This window comes from Humulus lupulus, chromosome 7 (genome assembly GCF_963169125.1).
Source record: "Humulus lupulus chromosome 7, drHumLupu1.1, whole genome shotgun sequence".
In the NCBI taxonomy this organism is placed as follows: domain Eukaryota; kingdom Viridiplantae; phylum Streptophyta; class Magnoliopsida; order Rosales; family Cannabaceae; genus Humulus; species Humulus lupulus.
In genome coordinates this window covers 11,181,905-11,208,259 of record NC_084799.1, presented here as the reverse complement: position 1 = coordinate 11,208,259, position 26,355 = coordinate 11,181,905, and the positions used below count along the sequence as shown (strand labels likewise).

Genomic DNA, 26,355 nt, shown 5'->3' with positions numbered 1-26,355 from the left:
TATCAACTCTGTACTTTGGTAAATAATTTATTTTTATATTTTGGTACACATATTACTGAAAACAATTTCTAGGTAGTAAAATTGTAATAAAAAATTAAAGTGAGGTATTTTCTAAAGAATTCTGACTAAGTGGGCGACATAGCAGGTCCAATGGAGACAGAGCCCAGCCCATTAACACAGCCAAGCCCAACAAACGAACGATCAAGACAACGATCACTATATATTGATCTATCCGTTGAAGAAAACCACTCCCAGTCTCCGTCGTCGTCAAAAAACTCTTAAACCTCTGCTCTCTCTCACTCTTTATCTTCCAAGCTTAGAGACTAATATACCATTCGAATCAAGATGAAATTTACCTCCAAAACCTAGAAATGGCCGATGGTTAGTCCCTTCTATCTCTTAATCCCATGGACGCCATTCTCGCCTCTCGTCTTCTCCCCACTCACTTTCCTCCTCTCTTCTCATCTCCGCATCTAAATTCATCACTCCCGCCATTTTCAAGAACCCGCCGTATTAGAATTCAGAGTTTCGCTTCCAAATTACCGAAGCCTCAACTAATTTTCTTTCCAAATGTGTATAAATTTGCTGCATTTAGCTCCATAGAGGCTTGCTGTAGCTCACCGTGCTCCGAACCGGTAGTGAACGAGGAACGTGTTGCTTCTTCTATCCTGCATTCTCCGGAGCCAGATGGAAGACTGCTTAAATGTGTCGCAAAGCAAATAGTTTTGGCTTTGTTTTGTTTCGCAATCGGTTTCGCTCCAATTCGGGGGATTCGCGTGTCTGCCATTGCAGCTCCGGTTGCGGAGGTTTTGGATAAGAGGGTGAAGATGAATGAAAAAGAGAAAGAGAAAGGGAATGAGGCGAGTTCGAGGAGTCATGAGTATGCAGATTGTACGCGGAGATTACTAGAAACGGTGTCGTTTCTGTTGAGAAGTATAGAAGAGGCGAGGAAAGGAAATGGGGATTTGAAGCAAGTCGAGGCGGCGTGGAAGGTGGTGAAGGCGAAGAAGGAGGAGTTGCAGGATGGAATCATGAATGGGCTTCATGCGGAGGTGATGGAATTGAAGAGAGAAAAGGAGAAGTTGGAGAAGCGGTCGGAGGATATTGTGGATGCTGTGGCGAAAACGAGGAAAGAATACGACAAGACGGTGGGGAATGTGGGTAAAGAATTGGGGGATATGAGTGGGAGGTTGGAGGGGAGCTTAAAACGGCTGGAGCAAGAGTATAATTCTATATGGGAAAGAGTTGGGGAGATTGAGGATATGATATTGAGGAAAGAGACCGTGGCAATGAGTTTTGGGGTGAGGGAGCTTTGTTTCATTGAGAGGGAGTGTGAGCAATTGGTTCAAGGCTTTGCTCGGGAAATGAGACGAAAGGGTATGGACAGGTACGAGAGATTGTATTTTGTATTATGTAAAGAAAGCATTTTTGGTTTTCTTATATATTCAGGAGTCTAAATTTAAAACGAAGAATGCATTTTCCAAGTTCAGTTTTTTATGAAAAGAATGCATTTTTGTTCTGCCTGGCCGAGGAATATGGTTTGCTTTGATATTCTAATTTGTTTGCTAAGTAAGACTCTGGTGGCTCACTGTTCTTTTGCTAGCGTACTGTCTACTTTGTTAAATCTTGCATTATACTGCTTCTGTTCATATTCATCTCATATTGTATCTGTTATTCTCTTTCATTGGATTTGAAGTTGGCTAGCTCTGACAGAGTGGGAATTTTGATGACACTTTGTCGCACAATTGCTGGTTTTAAAGTTATATTGGCTGCGAGTAAATCCTTTATTTTTAGTATAAGAAACGAGAACTATTTTATGAATAATTCTTACAATTGAAGGAAAACAGCTAAAGCAATATGCTGAAAGCCAGACTCTCACAAAGCCACAGCTTACAATTACAAACTGACTCATGATCAGAAACTGAAGCGCATAAAACCAAAATTACATAACAAAAAAAAACTTAAAACTACATCAAGCTTTCCAGATTCATGACTCATGAGAAGAATACTTTGAACAACCATGGATGATGTGTCTTGTTGGTTCAATATTTATTTTGAATACTGCATGATATGTGTTACCTTGCAATATCATTTCCAAAAGAGGTTGATGAAGTTTTATTGGTCTTCTTCTCAGTATCTATTGTTATTTGGTTGCAGTGTGCCAAAACGCCCAGTCACCAAACTTTCTAAATCTGATATTCAGAAAGATTTAGAAAGCGTGCAAAGAAAACATTTGGAACAAATTATTTTGCCAAGTGTCTTGGAAGTTGATCTTGGATCATATTTCGACAACGATTCTAGTGATTTTGCTCAACGTATAAAACAAGGACTTAGAGAGTCAAGGGAGATGCAGAAGTATATAGAGGCTCGTATTAGAAAAGATATGAAGAAATTTGGTGATGAAAAGCGTTTTGTTGTGCTTACACCAGAAGATGAGGTGGTGAAGGGTTTTCCTGAAATTGAGATGAAGTGGATGTTTGGAGACAAAGAAGTAATGGTTCCTAAAGCTATTAGCCTTCATTTGTATCATGGGTGGAAGAAATGGCGTGAAGAAGCCAAGGCAGAACTTAAAAAAAAGTTGTTAGAAAATGTTGAGTTTGGTAAAGAGTATGTAGCCGAAAAACAGGTGGAATTTTCCTTTAACAATGCTTACCTTTAGATAAATTTAACCAAAATGATGTGTTTATTTACAAAAGTTTTTTTCACTATATTTTAATGACAGGAACATATTCTTCTGGATCGAGATAGAGTAATGTCGAAGACTTGGTACAATGAGGAGAAAAAGAGGTGGGAGATGGATCCAATTGCTGTTCCTTTTGCTGTGACAAAGAAACTTGTAGAGCATGCTCGGATTAGGCATGATTGGGCTGTTATGTATGTTGCGATAAAGGGGGATGACAAAGATTATTTTGTTGACATTAAGGTACTAAATTCCATCATTCATTTTTTTCCCCTACAAGTTATTTTCCATACTTATTTGCTCATAAACCTACATTCCTATTCCAGGAATTTGATATGCTATATGAAGATTTTGGAGGGTTCGATGGGCTGTATATGAAAATGCTCGCCAATGGTATTCCAACTACTGTTCACCTGATGTGGATCCCTTTCTCAGAGTTGAATTTTCAACAACAGTTTCTCTTGACACTAAGGCTGTCTCAACAATGCTTCAAGGCTTTATGGAAGACAGAGATAGTTTCATATGCAAGAAGTTGGGTTGTTACGAACTTTACAGAAGCAAATGATGACATAATGATGGCAATTGTGTTCCCTGTATTGGATTTTGTGATCCCTTACCCTGTAGGATTCCTGGATCTCCTCTTTGCACATTAGTTTTTCTGTTAAACTAATCTATGTTTATTTTAAAGTTCTGAAATTGTTGGTTCATTCCAGGTAAGAATAAAGCTGGGAATGGCATGGCCTGAGGAAATAGATCAAGCTGTTGATTCAACATGGTACTTGAAATGGCAATCTGAGGCAGAAAAGAGTTACAAATCGAGAAAGAGAGATGATTTCCAATGGTTTTTTATGTTTGCTATAAGAACTGTTATATATGGATATATCTTGTATCATGTCCTTCTATTTCTGAAAAGAAGAATTCCGGTAGTTCTTGGTTTTGGGCCATATAGAAAAGATCCAAACTTGCGGAAGTTAGGGAGAATGGTACTGCTGCATTCCTTACCCTACTTTATATTGTTTATTTATGTTAGAAATTCACATTATTGGGTATGACCTATTCCCCGTCATTCCTTATGATTTGATTGTAAGTTCCTGCATGGCTATTAGTTTTTGCTTACACAACATTGTACTTAAGTTCAGGTTGCAGTAAGGTTCTTACATTTAACCCATCATAATTAAACACTAACTTAAGTAAGTTCAAATTAGTGATCTTTTTACTACCCTTACCATGCTGGCTTTTTTTTTTTCCACTGTGAAACAACGGAAACATTAGTAGATCTGAAGATTGTTATTTGCTACTTTGCTTGATCAAGTGCTTGAGCATCTTTAGACTGATCCTAGTACCCTACTGTTTATCTGCTATTATGCAGAAATATTATCTCAAATATAGAAAGAGGAGAATTAAACAGAGAAAGCAGGCTGGGTTTGATCCTATAACTCGAGCTTTTGATCAAATGAAGGTATATTCCTGCCACATCAAGGTTCTTTTGATTATGGTGTTGATATTGTTTTATTTTATGGTCTTAAAGAAGATCTGTTTTTGTTTTGCAGAGAGTGAAGAATCCACCAATACCTTTGAAGGACTTTGCCAGTGTTGAGTCTATGAGAGAGGAAATGAATGAAGTTGTGAAATTTCTTCAGAATCCTCGTGCATTTCAGGAGATGGGTGCTCGTGCACCTCGGGTATGTTATTCTTAAGATATTTGCGAATGTATACATTATATTATTGCCCCCATATAGCATGCATCATGATAAAACATCTCTATCTCTTTTTTGTCACCTATCGTGAGTGAAGATAGGAGTTTTTTTTGGTAAGATTCTTGTTTATATTATGCCCTCTCTATCTGTGTGCAAATTTTTAAGTAGGTTGGTGAGCATCTAATATAGTTGTTGCTTATATTGCAGGGAGTTCTTATCGTTGGTGAGAGAGGCACAGGAAAGACATCTCTAGCATTGGCTATAGCAGCAGAAGCTAAGGTTCCTGTTGTTGAAGTTAAAGCTCAAGAGTTGGAAGCAGGATTATGGGTTGGGCAAAGTGCATCAAATGTTAGGGAGCTATTTCAAACCGCAAGGGATCTGGTTCTCATCTAAATTCTTCTTATTAGTTCAACATTTATCATCTTACAATATATTATTTTTTTAAAAATTCATGAAAATGTATGTGAGGATACAATATTAACAAGTAAAAAAGAAGGAAAAAAGAAAGAAAGGAGAATTTAGTTGTATAGAGAGAAAGACTTTAGGAAGAAGAAAAATGAAAAAGAAGACATTTTTTCTTACTCTATAATTTTATAGACTTTTGTCATATCTTTTAGAAAGATTATTTGTTATATTAAAGGTTTAATTAACAGATTAGAATAATCGTGTTTTTTGAGTTTTAACTTTATATTAGCTTACCATCTAATGACATTTTTAGCTCTGATAAGAAAGAGACTAGTACCAATTTTTAGATGCTATGGCTGAGAAACCTTCGTATGAAAAATATCTGAAGGCTCTGTTTGGATATCTGGTTTTACCGAGGAAAGTTTTTGTGAGAGAAAACAATAGAGAAAAGAGGGAGGAAAAGATTTTACAAAATTACATTAAATTTAACTCTAGTTTTCTCTAATTTTTTGTTTGAATCCAAACAAAAGAAAATAATCCTTCCTAAAGTTTGAGTTCCAAATAGAGAGGGAAAGCTTTCAATTATTGTGCTCGTGGTTTTTCTCTCTTTGAGCTTATTTTACAAGTTGAGCATCAATGTTAGTATGATCGATGGAAACAGACTGAAACTGAGTTTAAATGATGATGTGGAATATATGTGGAACTGAGTTTTGCCAGCTATTATGGGACTGCTCTTTTTTGTTCCAAAAATAAAGTCTCTTATTTCTAAATTTTATGACAGGTTGTTGTGTACTCAATCTTTTTCTTAGTAATATGATTTAATTTCCAGGCACCTGTAATCATATTTGTGGAGGATTTTGACCTTTTTGCTGGTGTTCGCGGCACATATATTCACACTAAAAATCAGGATCACGAGGCTTTCATTAATCAACTTCTTGTGGAGCTTGATGGGTAACTTCTTGTTAACCGTAATTCAATCTGTGGTGTCTGACAAGTCTTGCCATTTAGTCACATCCTTACTTTAATTTTTCCACACCTCTTTCAGTCTGAGTCTGTGCTTGCTTATTTATTATTAAATAGTAATGAAGCAACCTCTCTATAATTTGCTCTCCCTATGCGGTCTCCTTATTTTTAATTTTTTTTTTGCAGGTTTGAAAAACAAGATGGGGTTGTTTTGATGGCTACTACTAGAAATCTCCAACAAGTTGACGAGGCCTTGCAGCGGCCTGGTCGGATGGATAGAATATTTCATCTTCAAAGACCAACCCAAGCAGAAAGAGAGAGAATATTACAGATTGCTGCAAAAGAGAGTATGGACACTGAGCTGATTGACTTTGTAGACTGGAAAAAGGTAATTTCAATAGTAGATTAAATGACTTTTGTTTGCCATAAGACTTTCAGTGAATTCTTAATCCCATGGCTTCTATGGACTATCATATAGTAGTTATGGCATATTGTTAATTGATATACGGAGGGCTGCTCAGTTTTCCATATCTTATTTATACCATGGTTGATTACTTAATATTTCTGTAGAATGAGGTAGTAATTTTCCCTTGGTACCTGAACATTTTCTACCTTCAGGTTGCTGAGAAAACATCTCTTTTACGACCTATAGAGTTAAAACTTGTCCCAGTGGCTTTGGAAGGAAGTGCTTTCCGGAGCAAATTTCTTGACACAGATGAACTTATGAGCTACTGTGGTTGGTTTGCGGTAAGAACAAAACTGTAGTCTCATTGTTCCTTGAGAGTTGGAATGTGATGCCTTCTAAATATATTTGCATTATGCAGCTCTCTCTTCTTAATTTTTCCTCTTTTTCTTATTGTTTTGTTTTAATTTATTATTCATTTTATTTTTATTATATGTCATCTGAAGAAGATTTTTTAGAGGGTTAGATCTGTTGAATAAAATTAATATGTTTGCAGACTTTCAGTGGATTTATACCTAATTGGGTGCGAAGAACCAAAGTTTCGAAGAAGCTAAGCAAAATGCTGGTGAATCATCTTGGGCTTACATTGACTAAAGAAGATCTGCAAAATGTGGTTGAACTAATGGAACCATATGGTCAGATAAGCAATGGAATAGAATTTCTCAGCCCCCCAATTGATGTAAGATACTATTGTTTTCTTCAGGATCATCGTGTATGCTCCTTGTTCAAGTTTTTTTTTTTTTTTTTTTGAATTATTATGGTTTAATAATGACAGTGGACGAGGGAAGCTAAGTTTCCACATGCTGTTTGGGCTGCCGGGCGCAGCCTGATTACTATTCTACTTCCGAACTTTGATGTTGTAGATAATCTATGGCTGGAACCATTGTCTTGGGAGGTTTGTCATTTTTGCAACTTCACAGGATTAAATCATTTAAGTATGTTTTGCATGTGTGTGCTATTAGAAATTTAAATTTTATATCGAAAACTTTTTCTCTATTCCAAAAGATTTTGTTTTGCTATTGGTGATACTGTGATTTCCTGGAAAAACGATGCATCAATGACATTGAAATATACAAGCTGTGTGAAGACAAACTTAATTTGTTTAAATTAAAGTATATATGATTGTAGTGCGTTTCCATACTTCTTTGACACGATTAATCATTTAAGTAGTTTCTTTAAGATCATTAGTGGATCCAAAGTCGTGCATTTGCTTTCTTGTGGTTTTGGAGTCCAAAACTGTCACTGAGCTTTCTGTTGCTAGGGTGTAGTGCCTCTGCATGCCTTTAGTTTGTTGTTTATCACCTGGTTATCTGATTCAAAATTATTCTCAATAACTGACTTTATCTATACTTAGAAAAAGTGTGAAGGTGGACTAACATGTCAATAACATCTAGAGGAACGCTAATAAACTCTTATCTACAGGGAATTGGGTGTACAAAGATCACCAAAGCAAGAAATAAAGGCTCCACCAATGGGAATTCTGAGTCAAGATCGTACCTTGAAAAGAAGCTTGTATTTTGTTTTGGGTCACATATTGCATCTCAAATGCTACTTCCTTTTGGAGAGGAGAATTTTCTGTCTTCCTCAGAACTTCAGCAAGCACAGGAGGTTGACATCTTCTAATGCTTTATGTTAACTCATTGTACACAAGAAACTTGGATGGTTCTTATAAATGCTACGTTTTTATTTTAGTTCTTACTCCTTCTGGTCATTTGAAACAGATAGCTACAAGAATGGTTATTCAATATGGATGGGGACCTGATGATAGTCCTGCAATTTACTATCACAGTAACGCGGTATTCTCCTTTCTTTATCTCCTAGAGTAGTTCATTCAGTTAGGAATAAGATAGGTAGAGAGAGAGGAAATATGAAAAAAAATAAAATAAATGTGAAACATGTGGTGTCCTACATTCATCAACTTATATTTTAAGTTCTCACCCTTCCTGGGCTTGAAAATTATGTTGTAGAATGGTTAAAACATTCCATATGCAAGCTAGGAAGGCGTGTAATTGTGGGAGTTGAAAAAGGCTAGGAAGCCATCATATGAAAGCTAGGGAAGCTTCTATACAGCAAAAGAAGAATAGATTCACTTATTTAAATACCAATCTTTTCTGGTTTATTGATCTGGCAGTAGATACTGGCACAGTAATTTTTTTTCCCCAATAACCATGAAGTTGAAACATTAGGTTAGGGTGGTTCATGATTTTGCTGTTTAATTGACAGATAGTAATCTTGTGATTGGCACAGGAAACAGCACTAAGTATGGGAAACAAACATGAGTACGAGATGGCAACAAAAATTGAAAAGGTATTAACTTGTAGCCACCTTGCATGTTACTTTTCTTTCCCACAGTGACAGAGTTCATGTAACGGACCAAGCAAAATTATGTAAACATGATATATACTGGTATAAGTTTTGTCCTAAATTATAATACTTTCTTGTTATGGGGGGATTTGTTTATATATATAAATATATACTTTCAGATGTACGATTCAGCATATTACAAGGCAAAAGAAATGCTTCAGAGAAATCGTCAGGTTCTTGAGAAGATCGTTGAAGAGTTACTGGAATTTGAAATCTTGACTGGAAAGGTACATATGAGTCATCTAATAGTACTGTTTGATTTATTATAACTTTCCTCATCTATCAACAATAATATGTTCGAATTCTTCGTCATCACATTCTGAGCAATGACCTGTAAAACATTGGAAATTCCAAAAGAGAAATCCTTTATGTTTAGATACTATTTTATGCATTGGCAGGATTTGGAAACAATACTCGAAGATAATGGTGGGATTAGAGAGAAAGAACCCTTTTTTCTTTCTAAAGTTCAAGTAGTAGAGGTAATTTACAATTGAGTTGATTCAACTTTATACACTTTCCATGGTAAGATTCATAACTTCTTTTGTCCATTTCTTTTTCCAGCCGTCATCTAGCAACTTTCTTGACGAAGGAACTACTTTGGCAACGGCGCTTCTAAGTGAAGCATCATAAGTCTAGAGAAGCGTGCAACCTTTGATACAATCTCTGCATCTAGATTGAAATAGATGTGTTCTCCGAAGAGTCAAAGAGACAATGTAAATCGGCTTTCGTTGAGAAGAGGCAAAAATTTTCCTTCTCAACCAGCATTTACGTAAGAGCCTCCATGTCTTTTTTGAATTTTTATTTTTGTAATTAAAATTATTAATAGTAAAATAAAAATAATTGGTAGAAGAGGTGCTTATGATATTCTTCTTCAGTCAGAGTTCATCAAAATCTGAAATAAGCAAAAGCAAACACCAAACTTAGGATTTTGGATTATATATATTAACACTTTCATTGTTCCACATACAGAATATTTTGCTAGTCTGGTCTTAATCTACAACTGACTTATTATGACCAAAAACTATAAAAGTAAAAGATTTACATAGAAAAAGAGAAATAATAGACTAAAAAATAAAAGCAGGAGCTGGGAGAAATGATGACCTCACAGGAGGGCTACTAGTGTTACTACTAGTAGTGTTACTGTTTGGTGATGAGGTAGTAAAGATGGGTTTATCTTTTGGTGTCACATCTAGACAAATGCTTTTCCTCCTTGGCTTAGCCTCACCAAGCATGGTTATTATGTCCCTCATTGATGGTCTATCTTTGGGAAGTTTTGCTGTGCAAAGAAGAGCAATTCTGAGCACAAGAAGCATCTCTTCTTGGATATGCTTGCATTGTCCAGCAATGAAAGGGTCCAAAGCGTCTTCTATGGTTCTCTTGTTTCGTATCTTACTCCTAACCCATTCCACTATATCCACTGACTCCCCAAATGAAGGGTCTAGTGGTGTCTTTCCACTTAGAAGCTCTAATAGAACTACTCCGTAGCTGTATATATCAATCTTCTCATCAACTTTCATTGTGTAACCATATTCTGTCACAAAAAGAGAAAAAGAAAAGAATGAATTATTAGATTTTATTGAAGTAACTATATGAATGCCATTTTGGGTCTTCATTTATCAAGTTTTTTTCTTTCCCATTTGAAAAACATAACCAAAGCTCCAAAGAATAATGTTAATGAACATTTGGCTTCATTTTTTACTACATAATTTTAAGGAATTATGAAACATGTCATTTTAAATGGTGAATCCCACTCTCAAATAAATGAGATTAAAAATGATATAATTTAGAAAATATTATTTTTGGTGTATGTACATTAATCATATTTTGTATTTTCTAAAACTAAATTATATACATATCAACAGTGTAATTAATTTTCTACCAATACGACTAAAAATGACGTGTGCTAACATTAGTCTGCAAGCTTTAAAAAAATGGCTTTGTTAAAAAAAAAAAAAAGGCTAGAAGGGAATAACGGTAAAATAACGAACCTGGAGCAATATAACCATAAGAACCAGCAACCATGGAAACGGTCTCATTCTTATGAGTCATCATCCTGGCCAACCCGAAATCTGCAACTCGAGCCTCCAAATTCGCATCAAGCAGTATATTATTGGACTTGATATCACGGTGGATCACCGAAGGGTGACAATCATGGTGGAGATAATGCAAGCCTTGGGCCACCCCAACGGCTATATTATAGCGTGAAACCCAGTCCACCAACAATTTTCCAGCTTGGTTTCCATGGAGGGCCGTCGCAAGGTTCCCATTCGGCATGAACTCGTAGATCATCATCACGTCCGTCTGATTATGGAGATAACCCAGTAGCCGTACGATGTTTCTGTGTCGAAGCCTGCCCAGAAGATTCACTTCGCCCAATAGGTCATCGCCGCTTTCCATGTCCGAACTCGACCTCCATAGCTTCTTTACAGCCACAGCTGAATTGGGTCTGTGGCTTTCGGCCTTGTAAACCACAGCGGTACCTCCCATGCCGATCACGTTTGACTCCTTTATGCTTGATAAAATGTCGCAACTAGTGAAGTTCACTCTTTGGAAAGCTACGAGTCTCCATGGCCATTCTTCGCTTCCCTTGTAGAAAAGATCGCCCAAGAAACTGTTGTAGAGATACCATTTTCTGTACACGTATCTCCCTGTAAAGAAGGCTAGGAAGAGAGAACAAATCACTGACATTCCAACGATGAATCCGATAACGACGTGGTTGATGTGAACAGTTTTCGCTTGCCCTGTTTTTGCTGTGGAACTTCTTGTACAAGGTGGAAGTATGGCACCACAAAGGCCTCGGTTGCCTATAAGGTCGTTGGGGTTGATGGTCATTAGGATGCCATTGGTGGGTACTGAGCCTTCGAGGTTGTTGTAAGACAAGTTGAGCATTTCCAAGGCTGGTGAGCTTCCAAAGTTCTCTGGTATTCGACCGGAAAGAGAATTGTTGGAGAGGTCAAGAATGGCTAATGTGGGCATTGTGGCTATTGGTTTCGGGATTTCTCCGGTGAAAGAGTTGTTGTGGAGGTTCAAATTGACAAGCTTTTCACAAGAAGCTAGACTCTCTGGAATTTTTCCGGAGAACTGGTTGTTTGAGAGATCAAGGACTGAGAGGGAAGGGCAATCTTGAAACTGGTCTGGGATTTTGCCATGCAAATTGTTGTTGGAGGCCATAAAAGTTTGGAGGTCTGGGAGGGAGAGAATACTTGAAGGAAGATATGATACAAGGTGGTTCCAAGAGACATCGATGAAAGAAAGGGATGTAGACATAGCAATATCTGAAGGAATATGGCCAGTGAGGTTGTTTTTGGCCAATTCTAGTCGCTGGAGAATTGGTAGGCTTCCAAAGCCAACTGGGATAGTCCCAGAAATGAGATTGTGTTGTATCCGAACTCGAACCAAGGACAAACAAGTTGAAAGGCCCAGTGGGATTGAACCTGAAAATGAATTGTTGAAGAGGATGAGTTTAGTGAGATTGCCGGAGTCACACAAACCTGGTGGAATCTCGCCTGATAATGAATTTGATGACACGTCTAACCATTGCAAAGGTGAGTTCTTTCCAAGGTTCATAGGCAAAGGGCCTGTCAAAGTATTCTTCCACAGCTCAAGAACCTCTAACTTAGTTAACTCCCCAAGCTTGTCAGGAACCAAACCAGATATATTATTGCACATCAAGTTCAGCAGCCGCAAATTCTTCAACTCTGAAAGCTCCCCTGGTATCTCGCCTGAAATCTGGTTATCGGAGAGATCCAAAAACACTAGCGACGCAATGTTGCCAATCTCTGGTGGAATCCTTCCTTTGAACTTATTTTTGTATAAAAAAACTGTGGTAAGTTTCTGCAGCCTACCCAACTCAGGTGGTATTTGACCACTGAGATTGCCCACTGCCAAGTCAAGATACTGAAGATTTGTAAGGTTTCCTAGCTCAGCTGGGATTGCACCTCGAAAATCATTGTATCCCAGAATAATGGTCTCTAAAGATGAGAGTTCCCCAATCTCTCGTGGGATTGTTCCAGAGAGAATATTACCTGAAAGGCCAAGAAACTTCAACTTCTGCAGGTTCCTGTATGAGGTTGGAATAGAACCTTCAAAGAAACTTCCTCTAAAATCAAGGCTTTCAAGAGACGTTGCATTGCCAAGATCCTCTGGAAGAAAGCCGGAGAAGTTATTGCTCGATGCATTAACATACGTCAATCCAGCAGACCTTCCAAGACCTGTCGGAAACTTGCCAACAAAGGAGTTTTGACTCACATCAATGGTCTTCAATGAGGTGAGATTGTGCAGAGATTTTGGCAAAGATGAAGCAAACTCATTACAGGAAATGTTAAGAGAAGATAGGCTGCTCAAGCTTTGAATGTGATCTGATAAATGGCCACTGAGATTCATGTTGGACAGATCAAGCTTTTCCACAAAGCCTTTGGAGCTGCACCAAACGCCAGTCCAGTTGCAATGAAGCGAACTATTCTCGACGGTCTTGCTTGGTGGCAGCTTCCAGTCTTTAAGGCAATTCATCGGATCGACCAGAACTGATTTTATGGACAACAAGACTGACAATTCTTCATTAGGTACAGTCTGAGCCTCCAGAACAAAAACAAGAGAGAGACCAAAGGCACAGTAGAAGAACAACAGGGATTTTGGCATTGTGTTGTTCTGGCTCTGTTCCTTTCAGATGTGTAGTAGCATTTCTGTGCTATCTTTTGTGGTAGTAGCAGCAAGAGAGTGCCTTTGTATGAAGATGACGATAGAAATAGAGAGAGAAAGTGAGAGAATTGTTTATGTGTATTGGCTTGGGGAATAATTATAATAAATGGGGATAAACTTATTGTACTTTTGTTGATACGTGTGGTCTTGGGATCTGAACCAGCTAATTATCTGCACTTAATGACTGTAAAGCTTTGGACTTATTGGAAATCTCCTAGACAGCAAAACATGGAGAGAATGTGTTTTCAGTGACTGATTTATTATTTCTTTTGTTTTACTTATATTTGATCAATAGTCAACCCAAATGATTATTAACCAAATGGATTATAATTCATGCTTTAAGATAACTATGGGAAAGGGAAAAGGGTATTTGTACTGTGCATCTTTTTTTTTAAAAACAGGGGTGAAAGGAGATAAAATATTTCCCTTTTAAATAGATATAGTCACAGATCAAAGTTCATATTTTTATTACACATATATTGATTACACTGAAAAAGAGAGTATGGAAAGGAATCAAACTCTCATTGAGACTTCATATTTGGGTTTGATTAATTAGAGTTCATTTCAAGAAAATAGAAACTCAATGAAGGCTGTAGTGCATAAACCGGCAGTGAAACAACCATCAATACATTCCTTTTGGGTAAAGTTGTTTATTGGGTTAATTTGTACTGATCTGAATAATTAAATAGGAAAACAAGAATCTCTCCATGTTGGAAGAGAGACAACTTGGAACTTTCACAAGAGAGGAGAAATATATGTAATGAAACAATCATTGTCTTGGCCAAAAGAACTCCATTCCTTCTCCCCTAAAAAAACAATTGCACTCCATTTCTAAGCTTCCATTTTCACATGCACACACCTGTCTTTATGCAATAATTAATAAAAATTAAAAATTATTTAATATAGATATATTATATTAGATACCCTATCAAAAGATAATAATTCAAAGCAATAAAAGAGGAAGAAAAGGGCTGGAGGCCATGTGAAATGACTCAAAATTTCCCATTATTGTTAAGTACACTATCATATTGGCATAGGAAAGATCTGACTTAAAAAAAGAGTTTCCATTGGATTGTTTTGGATGGTCCTTACTATACATATGTATCTTTCCCATACTTTTGTGCAATTTTGAGAGAATCCATTAAGATGTTAGAAATAAGATTAGGTGCCCCCACATGGCTTTATGCTAAAGCCACCTCCACTCTTCATCATTTTGGTCATCATTTGAGATTGATGGAGGAATCAAATTGTGGGCAGCATATGAATGAAGTTCATTATTTATTCATTATTTTAGTGATGAAGAAGATAGTAAGGTTCACATTAGTTTAATTTACCAAATGAAAATTTTAATGACAACTAAGTAAATTAATTAGCAACAACTGCTTACAAAATCTAGGTACATGTATACATATTAACATTCTATTCTCCAATTTTATCAAGATATAAACATATTATATTTTTTTTTAAGAGAAGATTTTGTGGATAAACATTAAAGCCATACACACATGTTTGGGATATCTCTTATTTAAAAAAAATTGTGAGTATTAACTGATGTCTCTTTACTTAACTTTCTTTTGTATGAAAATTTGCACAAGATCATCAATGCCTAGTACTTTGGGTGGGGCAGTGTTATTTTTCTTCATACTTGAAGATAAAGTTTCCTTATGGATGTAAAACACCTTATGAGATATGGCTTGACCTATTAATAATGATAATATTTTTGTCAGAACCAATCCCAGAAAACACTTTTCGTTTCTTTCATGTTGGGTTTCATTTTCTTTTAGCTTTACAAGATAAATGACCCCTTTTGTACCTTTGATGACTTAAGAATTCCAATTTTTGGATGAACAAGAACTAAAGGTTCAATCTACAAAATAGTGTAAGGCATTGTTGTAATTGGAAAAGTGGTATAAAAAAAACAATAAAATGATAGTGAAATTATACACTAACAAAAATTGACTTTACATTGTTAAATTCATTGTGGATTTGATTGTGTGTATTAATATACACTCTCAACCTAGCTTGTTATACTTTTATAAAAGACAAAATAGTCGAATGAACGTCTCAGATCCATGCTTCTATATATTTAATTTAATAAATGTAGTACAATTACTATAATTTATATTCAATTATTAATAACGTTCCAATTCTTCGACTCTTCCTGGATAATAATAATAATAAAAAGAAACTATCAACACTACCAATTTAAAACGACTTAAAAATCACAACAGTTATAAATAACGACAACAATCCAACAAATTTTAATATCAATGGAAACGACATCGTCTAGGAACACAAGGTGGCTTGAACAAAACAATCAATAAAATGACAACAAAAATAACCATGTCAACTGTTGTTTTTTTTGAAATCACCTAGTTGAGCTATCACTACACCAAAATATTGATTTTGTGACATTTAAAAATGTGACTATTGTATGTTTTTAGTAACATTTATAGCTTTTGTGACAAATGTCACAAATTAAAATGTCACAAAATCAATATTTTGGTGTAGTGTATTGAAGTCTATAAATGAGAATAACTTGGAAAACAATAGCGAAATTAAATGGCATAAAGATGTTAAAAACAATAGTCCATAAAACGACAACAAATATTAAAAAAACAGGATATCTGAAAAATGACAAAAATAAAAATAAAAATTAAATGACAGGAAATACAAAAAACGACAATACGTATGAAAAACGACAATAAATGCTGAAAATGTGATAAAGCGACCACAAATACTAAAAAACGGCAAAAAAATGAAAACGACATCAAATATAAAAAACAATAGAAAATATGAAAAGCGATAAAAAATTAAAAATGACAGGGAATACGACAACGATAACAAATATTTAAAACGACAGAAAACATAAACAAATAATAAAAACGACAGCAAACTTGGAAAACGATAGAAAACAACATTAAATATGAAAAACAACAACAAAATAAAAAGAAAATGGCCGACATTGTAATAATCTGAATTAACCACTGAAATACTTCAGTAAATTGGAAAAATGACTGATGACATAGAAAAACAGGAACACGAATGACAACTTGGCTAGAAAGCAGGGACAACACTAAAGTGAAAGTCAGTCACCAAACAAAATAACCTATATATAAATGACAATAATTGATACTACACCAAAAACCTTTTTCCACCTTGCTCATACACATTATTTTTGTCGGGAATATATTTTATTTCTATTCAAATTGCAAAGGAAATAGAGTACAAATTAAATGAGGGATTTCCTCCAATAAACAAACTCATTGTCTAGCCAAAGTCCATGCTTAGTTAATCTATGAGCCACCATATTAAATTTGCAACCCACATAGGATAGAGTTGCTCTCAGAGAATTAGATAATATAATTTTTATGTCGGAGCAAATTATTCCAAGTTCATTTTGGTAAGCTGAATTATTGTTTAGTGCCAATACAAGAAATAAAGAGTCAGAAGAAACTACATCAAAATGAAGTCCTAATCTTTGAGCCCAGACAAGTGCCACTCGTAGCGCCAGAATTTCTGGTTGAAAAGTTGATAAGACCCCTGCATGACAAACCAAAAAGTTTAAGATATAAAATCTAAAAGGAAATTTTTTTTAGGAAAATAGAAATAATTTAAGTAAGGCCACCCTTCAAACACAACAACCCTAACACAAGGGAATTCCCTTGGTTAGGGTTCCTAGGTACCCATAAAAAGATATATAGAAATTTTATAATAGCTGAGTACTAGTTTAGAACAAAAATAATCGGACTCCACTTTACCTTTTAGAGGCTTTGATAAAGCCGCCAATACTTGTTTTTCAGAGGAAAAAATAATTTCTCCAAATCCTATCGTTTTTGTCTGGGTAGATATTGCAGCGTCCAACACTAAAGTAATGGGAGGGTTCCCTAGTTCTTCTCTTTGTTGATACTGAGCTTGAACAATTGGTAAAGTTTGCCCAGTCTTTGTTAGTGTACTTTTTATTGATTCACAGTAGTGTGTAGTGATGCACACGAGGCGGGGAATTGGCGGGGAGTGCTCCCCCCGTCCCCGTCCCCATTTATATTTCTAATCCTCGTCCCCGCCCCATCCCCGCTTATTCCCCGTTGTGGATGGGGTGGGGAATCCCCACGGGGAACCCATTTATTTAAAAAATAAATTTTAAATTAAAATTTTAAAATAAAAATCGTAAATTATATGTAAATAAAAATATTGTACAATATTTATTATTTAAAATATTAAACACTATCCTAAATAAAATTTAAAATATTAAAAAATTTACTACTATACTACAAAAACACATAAAGAAAAATATAAAATACATATAAATTATTACAAAAATATATAAAAAATTAAACGGGGCCCCGTCGAGGCGGGGAGTGCTATCCCCGTCCCCGCCTCATTTAACATTCGGGGATTGAAAGTTATCCTTGTCCCCGCCCCATTCGCCATTTAGATGGGGATTCCCCGCCCCAAAATGTGCATCCTTAGTAGTGTGTAACCCATTGAAAACACTTGGTAGGCATGTCTTGCTGGTTGTCTATGAGTTTTCTTATTCATCTCAAACCATATGATCCATGCTACAATTAACATGTTTTGAAAATATTCATTTTCTAATATTTCAGAAGCATGAAGTATAGTGTTTTTGAAAGAAATTTCTTTTTCTCTGAGTGACATGAAGGGAAAGTCCCAATAATCCCATATTTCCTTGGAAAATGGACACCAGAAAACCGCATGTGTGTTGGAATCCTCTCCAAACCCACATAAAGGACAAATATTATTTGAGGTAATATTATGATGGTTTAACCCTTTGTAGGTAGGCAATATTTCGTGGAATCCTCTCCTTGCAAAGTGTAGAATCTTACGGGGTATTTTGATTCCCCAAAAGGACTTCCACCATATTGATAAAACTGCGCTAGATGAAGAGAGTATTGAAACATCAATAGACATAGCAACCTTATATCCACTTCTGACTAAATAGTTCCCATTGTTTGTAAAATGCCAAAGCCAAGAGTCTGGATGATCAAAAAAGGTCAATGGTATGGTTAATATGTGTTGGGCATCTGGGGAATTGAACAATAGTTTCACCAATGTCTTGTTCCACGAACTAGGTACTTCTATGAGATTAGAGACTTTTGAAGGATCAGGTATGTCACATATACTAGGGAGGAAAGAGGGAGGTCTTGGTATCCATGAATCACTAAATGCCATTGTATCATTTCCATTACATATGCATCTTCTTAGTTCTTTTCTTAAAAGGTCCCTTCCCCAGATGATGCTTTGCCAAGTTAAAGAAGGATAACGACCTTATCTAGCTTCCATAATACGTATGTTCACAGTACCTTGCTTTAAGTACTTGTACAATGAGAGATGAATGATTTATTAGTAACCTCCAAGCTTGTTTCACCAATAATGCCTGATTAAACTGAATAAAACCCTTGAATCCTAATCCTCATTCTTCCTTTGGTCTACAAATCTTACGCCATGCCCGCCAATGAATTTTCTTATTGGCACTTATAGACCCCCACCAATATCGTGCTTGTAATTTTTCAATTTCACGACATAGCCCTTCGGGATACGGAAACACAACATCATGTATGTAGGGGTAGCTTGAATAACAACTTTAAGGGGGACTTCTTTACCAGCTTGAGAATTTTTTTTTGATTGCCACGAATGTAACCTCATCCAGACTTTATCCTTTATTGAGTGAACTAGATCTCTTTTATTTCTACCTCCCAACATAGGTAACCCCAAATATGTTTCTATTTCATCTGTCATTTGCATTTTTAGAGAGGATGTATAAAGAGAAGTAATATCTTCTGGGGTATTTGGAGAGAAGTATAATATAGACTTCTTGAAGTTGATCATCTAGTCAGAAAAAAAAACACCTATAGTTATCTCAAATAATAATAATATTAGCTTTTGAAATCAAATTCAATTGTGAGATGTGACTTTACCTATCTTGTACATGTTGAGTATAGAAAGAATATATGCTGTATAACATGTAGAGATTTTCTTATTGCCTGAGAGATGATGAGGCTGTCATCTGCAAAAAAAAGATAAGTATTGGCAGGAACGTTGGTAACAATTCTTATTCCCATAATATCTCTTATACTTTCTGCTTGTCAAAGTAAAACTGAAAAACCTTTAGCACAAATCATAAAAAGATACGGTGATAGAGGATCACCTTGTCTTAAACCTCTTGATGGGATCACTTCTCCATATACTAGCCGTTAATTTGAAAAGAGTATCGAACCGAAGAAGCTGGTCTGAACCCCTATTCTTAATAACATTTTCTCCAAAAAAATCCATTCAACCCGATCATGTGCTGTAATATCCGCCTTTTCATTTCATTGGTATTTTGATAATTTTGGCATGTGAGGGAAATTTGGTAATTTAATACTCTTGAGGGGTATTTTTGTAATTTTGTGAAATGACGTGTTATGTGATTATATGAATATGTTTATGTGATATTAATACCCGTGAAAGATATTTTATGTTGAAAAATACCGAGGGTGCTCGGGTTATGAGTAAAAGTGACGAATCACGGTTTCCTTCAAGTGTTAGGGGCTTTATTGTCAAGAAATGTTGAAAGATGGGTCATAATGGAATAAAGAGAACTTATGGGGAATAAGTTAATTATGGATTACGGAAACTAATAGTTTAGTGGGGAATTACTAAAAAGGGTTGAATGAAATTGTTAAAATGGCTTAGATCAAGGGTAGGATGATAATTTGGTGATAATGAGTCATTATAAATAGAAAGTGAGAGATTAGGGTTAGGGTTAGGGTTAGACTCAAAATTTGAATTTGGTGGCTGTAATGCCCCAAAATCCCTAATGAGGTTTAATGCGAGGATTAGGAGGTTGGGAGGGCCATAATTGATTTATTATGCCATTAAATGATTATATGCATGATTATGTGAATTATATTATTATATGATGATAAATGCATGCATGTGGGTCCATTTTTCATTATAAGTGTATTTTGGTAATTTGGCCCGTTGATGGCATATTTGTATATTTTCATGCATGTTGGTGAATATTGATGAGGCCACATTATAATGTGGATTTGTTCGAGCTATTCAACATGAAACGATCTTTGAATGCAAATTAGCGGTTCGGTCATAACGGGGTTAATTTCGGGACTCAGGGTGAGTCTCGGGGTAATTTGATGATTAGTACATTACTGGGAATTAAAGGGTAATGAGATATGATTTATTAGCATTTGAGAATATTGGGAACAACGGGAATTGGAGGACGTTAATTATAATTAACGAGGTAGATGGGAAAGGAAGATTTTGCCCTTGGGGGCTGTTAAGGAAATAAATATGACCTAGGGGCATTTTGGTCTTTTGACCATGGGTTATACTTAAAATAGAAAGCTGCAGAAGGACATAAGCTGAAGCAAAAATAGAGCACGTATCTTCCTTCTTCTCCCGATCATCTTTTTCTTCTTTTTCCTTTGGAATTTTGAAGCTCCAATTGAGGATTCAAGCTAGGGAATCAAGCCTTGAGGGTCTAGGATTGTGTTCTACCATTGAAGAGGGTTTAATCTTGAGCTTGAGGTAAAATTTTAGCCATGGAAACTCTAGTTTATACTCTGTTTTTTCAATTGATTTTCAGCTGGAATTTTGGATTGGATAGTTGAGAATTCAATGAAGTTTTTGGCAAAGTTTGATTGGGTTTTGGTGCCTAGGACTTGTAGAATGGGTTTTTGGGTTCATTTGTGAGTTTGGTTGAGGTTTGGAACCAGTTCTTGAAGTTTGAAAATTGGAGAAATCGAAGGGAAAAAACTAGGGCTGAATCACCCTGGTTCTAGCGCTACAGCGCCCAAGGATGGGCGCTACAACCCTGTCCAGGGCATGTCAGCCCTGCTTGTAGCGCTATGCACCTAGGGGGCAGCGCTGTAGCACTACCCTATTTTTCTAGGGTACTATTTTGGGTACTTTTGAGGGTTTTTGGCTCGAGGTTTCAATTCCTAAGGCTCAGGATCAAATCTACTAACTGTTTGAGTATGATTCGAGGTCCCGAGAGCGAGGTTATAGATCATGAACCTTTTATTATTGATTTTATAGATGGAATTCCATATTTGGTTATGATTAGGTAACTGCTAAGGAACTTAAGGACCGATTTTTCTCAAGGGTTGTTCTTTTATTATTCCACGCTCGAACCAGAGGTAAGAAAACTGCACCCAGTATGTGACATGCATGGTTATTAATGAGGCATGCTGAGTGCTCTATATGTGGACATTGATTGTATATTAAATGCTTATCAATCTTGCTTACTTGTGAGTGGTACTGACTTATTAGTTAGAATCGGCAATGGTGCCAGTATTGACTGTGAAGCTGTGACTTATTAGTTAAGTGTTTAACGCCCAAAATGTGACAACCACTAAGCGGTGGTTGTAGTATAATCGGGCGGTCGATCCACAAGGAGGTACCCTAAAATCAAAAGGTTAGTAGGAAATAACACAAAAAGTTAGTAACAAGAAGTAAATAAAATTGTAAATGGAAAGATGTTTGAGATTTTGGTATTGTATTTTTGATAAAATGATGAAATGAGATAAGTGAAATAAAGGTAAGATGTAATCAAGAGTTTGAGAAAATGAAAGGTTTCAAGAATCATCCATATGCTTGTTTAGTTACTTGGTTACTTGATTTACAAAAATACACAAGTAAATAGTTCACATCCCAACATTTACTTGGAAAATCTAACATTAAAGTCCATAGTTTTTCTAACAAAAGTTCATTTGAGTTATAAAGTTCTTTACTTTAAAAACACAATGTTAATCTTTTGAAAAATCTAAAAATGACAAAATACCCAAGGGCAATAATGCAATAGAAGATTAGACATACAATTATGTATCAATATTACTTTTACTAATTAGAAGCACATAGAAAGAGCATGACTAATCCTATATACTATTAGCATAAGTAAATAAAGATAACAAAATAAAGATAGAGATGAAAGAACATAAATAACTCAAATATATTACATTAAGAACATAGTAAATCAAAGTAGCAAAATAACATCACTTGCATATGGAATCATCCCTAACCTTCCTAAGAAGATTAGGCCATTATGCTCATGATTCTCACAAAATTCTAAAAAGAAAATATGAGAAGAAAGTGAGTGGAAATTTTGCTATAGTTTCTCTACTCTAAAAATTACATACATAATGTGAAGAGAGTGTCCCTATTTATAGATGGAGAAAATGACTAAAAAGAAATTAAACAACAAAATGTGGTTTACAAAATAAATCTGAAATATTAATAATAAGATATGATTTTGAAAAATCAAATCTTATTATTAATATTACCCTAGCTATTTTTGTGTATAGTCAAAATGCTCATTTTCTAAAATACCACAAAAACATGAGCTTTAAAGCTCAAAATGACAATTTTACAAACCCAATACCCACAAAATATGGCTGGTGACACAAGAGGGTTTTGACCCACTTTCATCCAATGAGGGGCTGCCACGTAGGCAGCTGTTGGAAGATGTCGGATTGGGCTTGCTGGGCCTTTGGGTCACGTTGGGAGCTAGATGCTCAATGTTTGATGTGTTGGAGGCTGAAGGGAGTTGGGCCGTTGATGTTGGAGTGAAGGTTGGGCCTGGAGTGCTTAAGATATATGTTGGGGTCTGTTAATTGGTGAGGCAAATTGCTGAAGTCACATTCACGTTGAAGGAAATATGCATATATGTGCATATGGTCAATGCAGGTGGAGACAGGTGGCGCAAGGAAGGATGATCACATTGGGTGCAGGATGAAGCTGAAGAAGGCGTTGGGCTGGAGTCTTGGGCCGAATGGGCCTGATTTCTTCAACAAAATATCATTTTCTTCCTTTCTTTTTTCAATTTTAACTCCTTCTTTCTCTTCTCTTTTTGCTTGTGCCAAAATACCAATTAATTCCTACAAAATAACACTAAATTAAATCATGATCAAATATTTTCATCCATAAAATATATCATATTAATTAAATGAAAATAATAATCAAAACTTAATTTATTTTGGCATTTAAAATCAATAAAGGTGCACTTTTCACCTCTAATCATTAAGTTTGACAGTAGTAATGAGCACTGGTCGTATGGTATTGAGCTATGAGTTAAGAACAATATTAGCGTGTTTAACGCAAGCCGAAAAGATTAGATCTAATCGACATAAGCATTATTGTCATAAGCATGAAATGCTTGACCGACCTTAAGTTCGATGAAAACAAAAGCGCTTGTCTAGTCTAAAGGCTAGTTACTTAGAGCCAGAGCAAGAAGGCCTAGGTGATTGCATCGTCACATGGCTAAGGGTGTGGAGACCAAGTTTGTGACTCACTCATTAGTCACTTATCTGATTCAAGTTCGTGACTCCATAGTCACTTATCTGGTTTAAGTTCGTGACTTACTCATCAGTCACTTATCTGATTAGGGCTACACGCCCCATCATGATTATTAGAATCTCGATACCATCTGATTAGGGCTACACGCCCCAGCATGATTACTAGAATCTTGATATTATCTGATTTGGGCTACAAGGCCAGTATGATTGTCATAATCATCATTTGATATTGTATACATGCAACAATAAGTTTTCTTGCTGAGCCTTGGCTCATGGGTGCTATGTGGTGTAGGTAAAGAGAAAGAAAAGCTCACCCAGCCTTGAGTGGAGAGCTTAGGTGGCGATGTGTACATATGCGGCCGCTTGACCACCACGACCAATGTGTTTCTCAGAGGAACTAGGGGTTAACCCTATTTTTGCCGCTTAGGTCGGTGAGTTGTAATTTTTACACTATAATGACCATTTTGGATTGTAAATAACTTGTAAACGATTTTATGGGCCCATGTACAATTTTATGTTTTAAATAAAATATATCCTTTCCTTTTGATCGATATTTTTCACCTTAGCCTATTAATGACACCTAGTTTCACGTTTATAACCAAATGACTCGTTTAGCGAGTTAAGCACAATTTAAAATTCACAGTAACGTTCTAGGAGTAACCAGGGCATTACAGTGGCTGCTCTACACATGATCAAAGAAGGCAACTCTCTCTCACACATTCTCTCTAGACTAGGGTTCAAGATCTAAGGAAGAAAAAAAAAGAAGATCTCTTCATGTACGTATGGATCACTAGGCACTCATGTGGGGGCTTAATTAGGAGGCTTTGGGAAGAGATTTTTGTGGCTTAGGTTGCTCCACATGATATTGGTAAGAGCTTTTCACACTTTTTAAGTTTCTTTGATTGTTCTTGAAGGTTTGGGTTATGTTAATGGTGGTTTTGATTAGAAAGCGTGATATGATGGGGTGATTGGTTTATATGCATGTTAGAGACTAAGGTACCAATCTATAATAATTAGTGTTGACCCTCGATTTGGCAAACGACACGGAGTCAGAATTACGACAAGAAATGAGATGATAGTCAAGAATGGAATCAAATGGTAAAGAAATGACACAGATGATTTATAGTGGTTCGACCCCAACAATGTGGTAACAACCTACGCCCACTTAATGTTATTATTGGTGTTGAATCCCAATGCCGTGATCAAAGAACTAGAGTTCTTGAGTTTCACAAGCCTAAGGAGAATTACAACTTTTTGGTGGATAATCACACTATACGCTTTTTCTACGAGTATTCAGGAAAAATGTTCAAAAGTCCCCTCCTTGAGCCCTCTCATGCATATTTATAGGCTCAAGGGGGGTTACATGGGCCAATGAGCCTTAATTATCCTTAATATCAGCGTATCAAGGCAATATAGAGGAAATAATAAATGTAGTTATTACAAGATTACATATATTTAAAGGAAGTAAACCGAAACATATGACCAGGCTAGTTGCATCTAATCACGAGATTTGATTAGGCAACAAGGAGCTGGTCGATAGTCAAACAACACTTCTTCACTTTGACGCTGCCACGTGTGAGAAATTCTTGCCACGTCATCTGAAGCCATTTTTGGGTAAACATTTGCCCCCCAAGTTTATTTTACTGCGACCAGCATAAAGTAAACTTAGGAAACTGACCCTTCACGTACCCCACCAAATCTGTCAGAGTCGCCCATGCCTTTTCGAAAAAAGTAACCATTCATGTCCAATCAGGTCTTTTTGGTTTCCCAAAAAATTGTCTGACGGATATTGCATTTCCCCATGCTTTGAAAAAAGTAATTTCATGATTACCTCTTTTTCAGTGCCACGATCAATATAAATAATCCCCCAAGATCATTTTTTACCTTTTACTTTTTACTTTCTCCTCAAGAACACTGGAGAACAGAGCCAAACAAACCCAAAACTTTCATCGCTGATCCAAGGTACTTCTGCTCAGTCGTTCGAGACGCACATGTTCGTACCCCCATTTTTATTCAAGTAAGTTTTCTGAACCTTTCAGTTATTTGAGATGCCATGCAACACCTATTTCATCTTCGTTTTGTATTCTAAGTTTTTGAGCATTCTCGACTATTCTTGAAAAATTACTTTGGGGTAGACGATTACACTGATCTGTGTTTGATAGGGCATTAAAATAATGCTTTATAGGGGTTAAGAATCAGTTTGGTAGTTGAGATTATGACTTAAGGGCGTGAAATCGAAGTAAAAATTCGATTTCTGAGCTTGTAGAAAAAACTGGGTTTTTCTCGCCCTTTCAGAGTCGAAAAGTTTTTCCTGAAAAACTTTTCACTTCTGCTTTTTAATCCATTTTCCAAACTGTTCGCTTGAAATGAAGTGTTTTTTTGTTAGAATGCTGCTGGTCGTATAAAAGCTTAACTTTTATACACGAGCAGCGTTATTCCAACTTTTAAACATCTTGATGCTTTTGGTCATTAGATTCTCATCTCCCCCTTTTCTGTTTGCAGAATTTCATGCAAGATCCGTGGGGAGATGAGAGGCCAATCGATGACGATTTGCTGGCCCAACTGCTCGAGGACAAGGAACAACTGTCACAGCTAATTCTGGAGATCCCTTTCTCTCGTATCACCCCAAACAATCCCCTGACCCCTCCTCAAAACATGGGTCGAGTAAAGTCTAAAGCCCAGAAAAAGAAATCATCCAATCCTCCTTCAAATCAGCCTGCTCCTCGGGCTGAAACTCCTTCGACTAGTGGTCGAGAAGAAAATACCCCCAATCCA

The 26,355-nt window shown here is 36.2% G+C and overlaps 2 protein-coding genes across 2 annotated transcripts; one reads left to right on the top strand and one right to left on the bottom strand.

Moving 5' to 3' along the window:
• The first annotated feature begins 255 nt into the window (after positions 1-255).
• On the top strand, positions 256-9,421 carry LOC133790656 (probable inactive ATP-dependent zinc metalloprotease FTSHI 5, chloroplastic). Its single transcript, XM_062228360.1, has 19 exons — positions 256-1,387; positions 2,158-2,626; positions 2,723-2,923; positions 3,007-3,300; positions 3,394-3,663; positions 4,050-4,139; positions 4,231-4,362; positions 4,585-4,758; positions 5,612-5,733; positions 5,932-6,133; positions 6,364-6,492; positions 6,705-6,887; positions 6,984-7,103; positions 7,631-7,816; positions 7,930-8,004; positions 8,456-8,515; positions 8,692-8,799; positions 8,971-9,051; positions 9,134-9,421. Exons 1-19 carry the CDS (start codon positions 408-410, stop codon positions 9,200-9,202), a joined length of 3,945 nt encoding a protein of 1,314 aa, XP_062084344.1. The 5' UTR covers positions 256-407; the 3' UTR covers positions 9,203-9,421.
• Positions 9,422-13,210, bottom strand: LOC133790657 (leucine-rich repeat receptor-like protein kinase PXL1). The gene is made up of 2 exons (XM_062228362.1): positions 10,561-13,210; positions 9,422-10,103 (listed from the first exon to the last, which is right to left on the bottom strand). Exons 1-2 carry the CDS (start codon positions 13,208-13,210, stop codon positions 9,637-9,639), a joined length of 3,117 nt encoding a protein of 1,038 aa, XP_062084346.1. The 3' UTR covers positions 9,422-9,636.
• Positions 13,211-26,355: the final 13,145 nt, after the last annotated feature.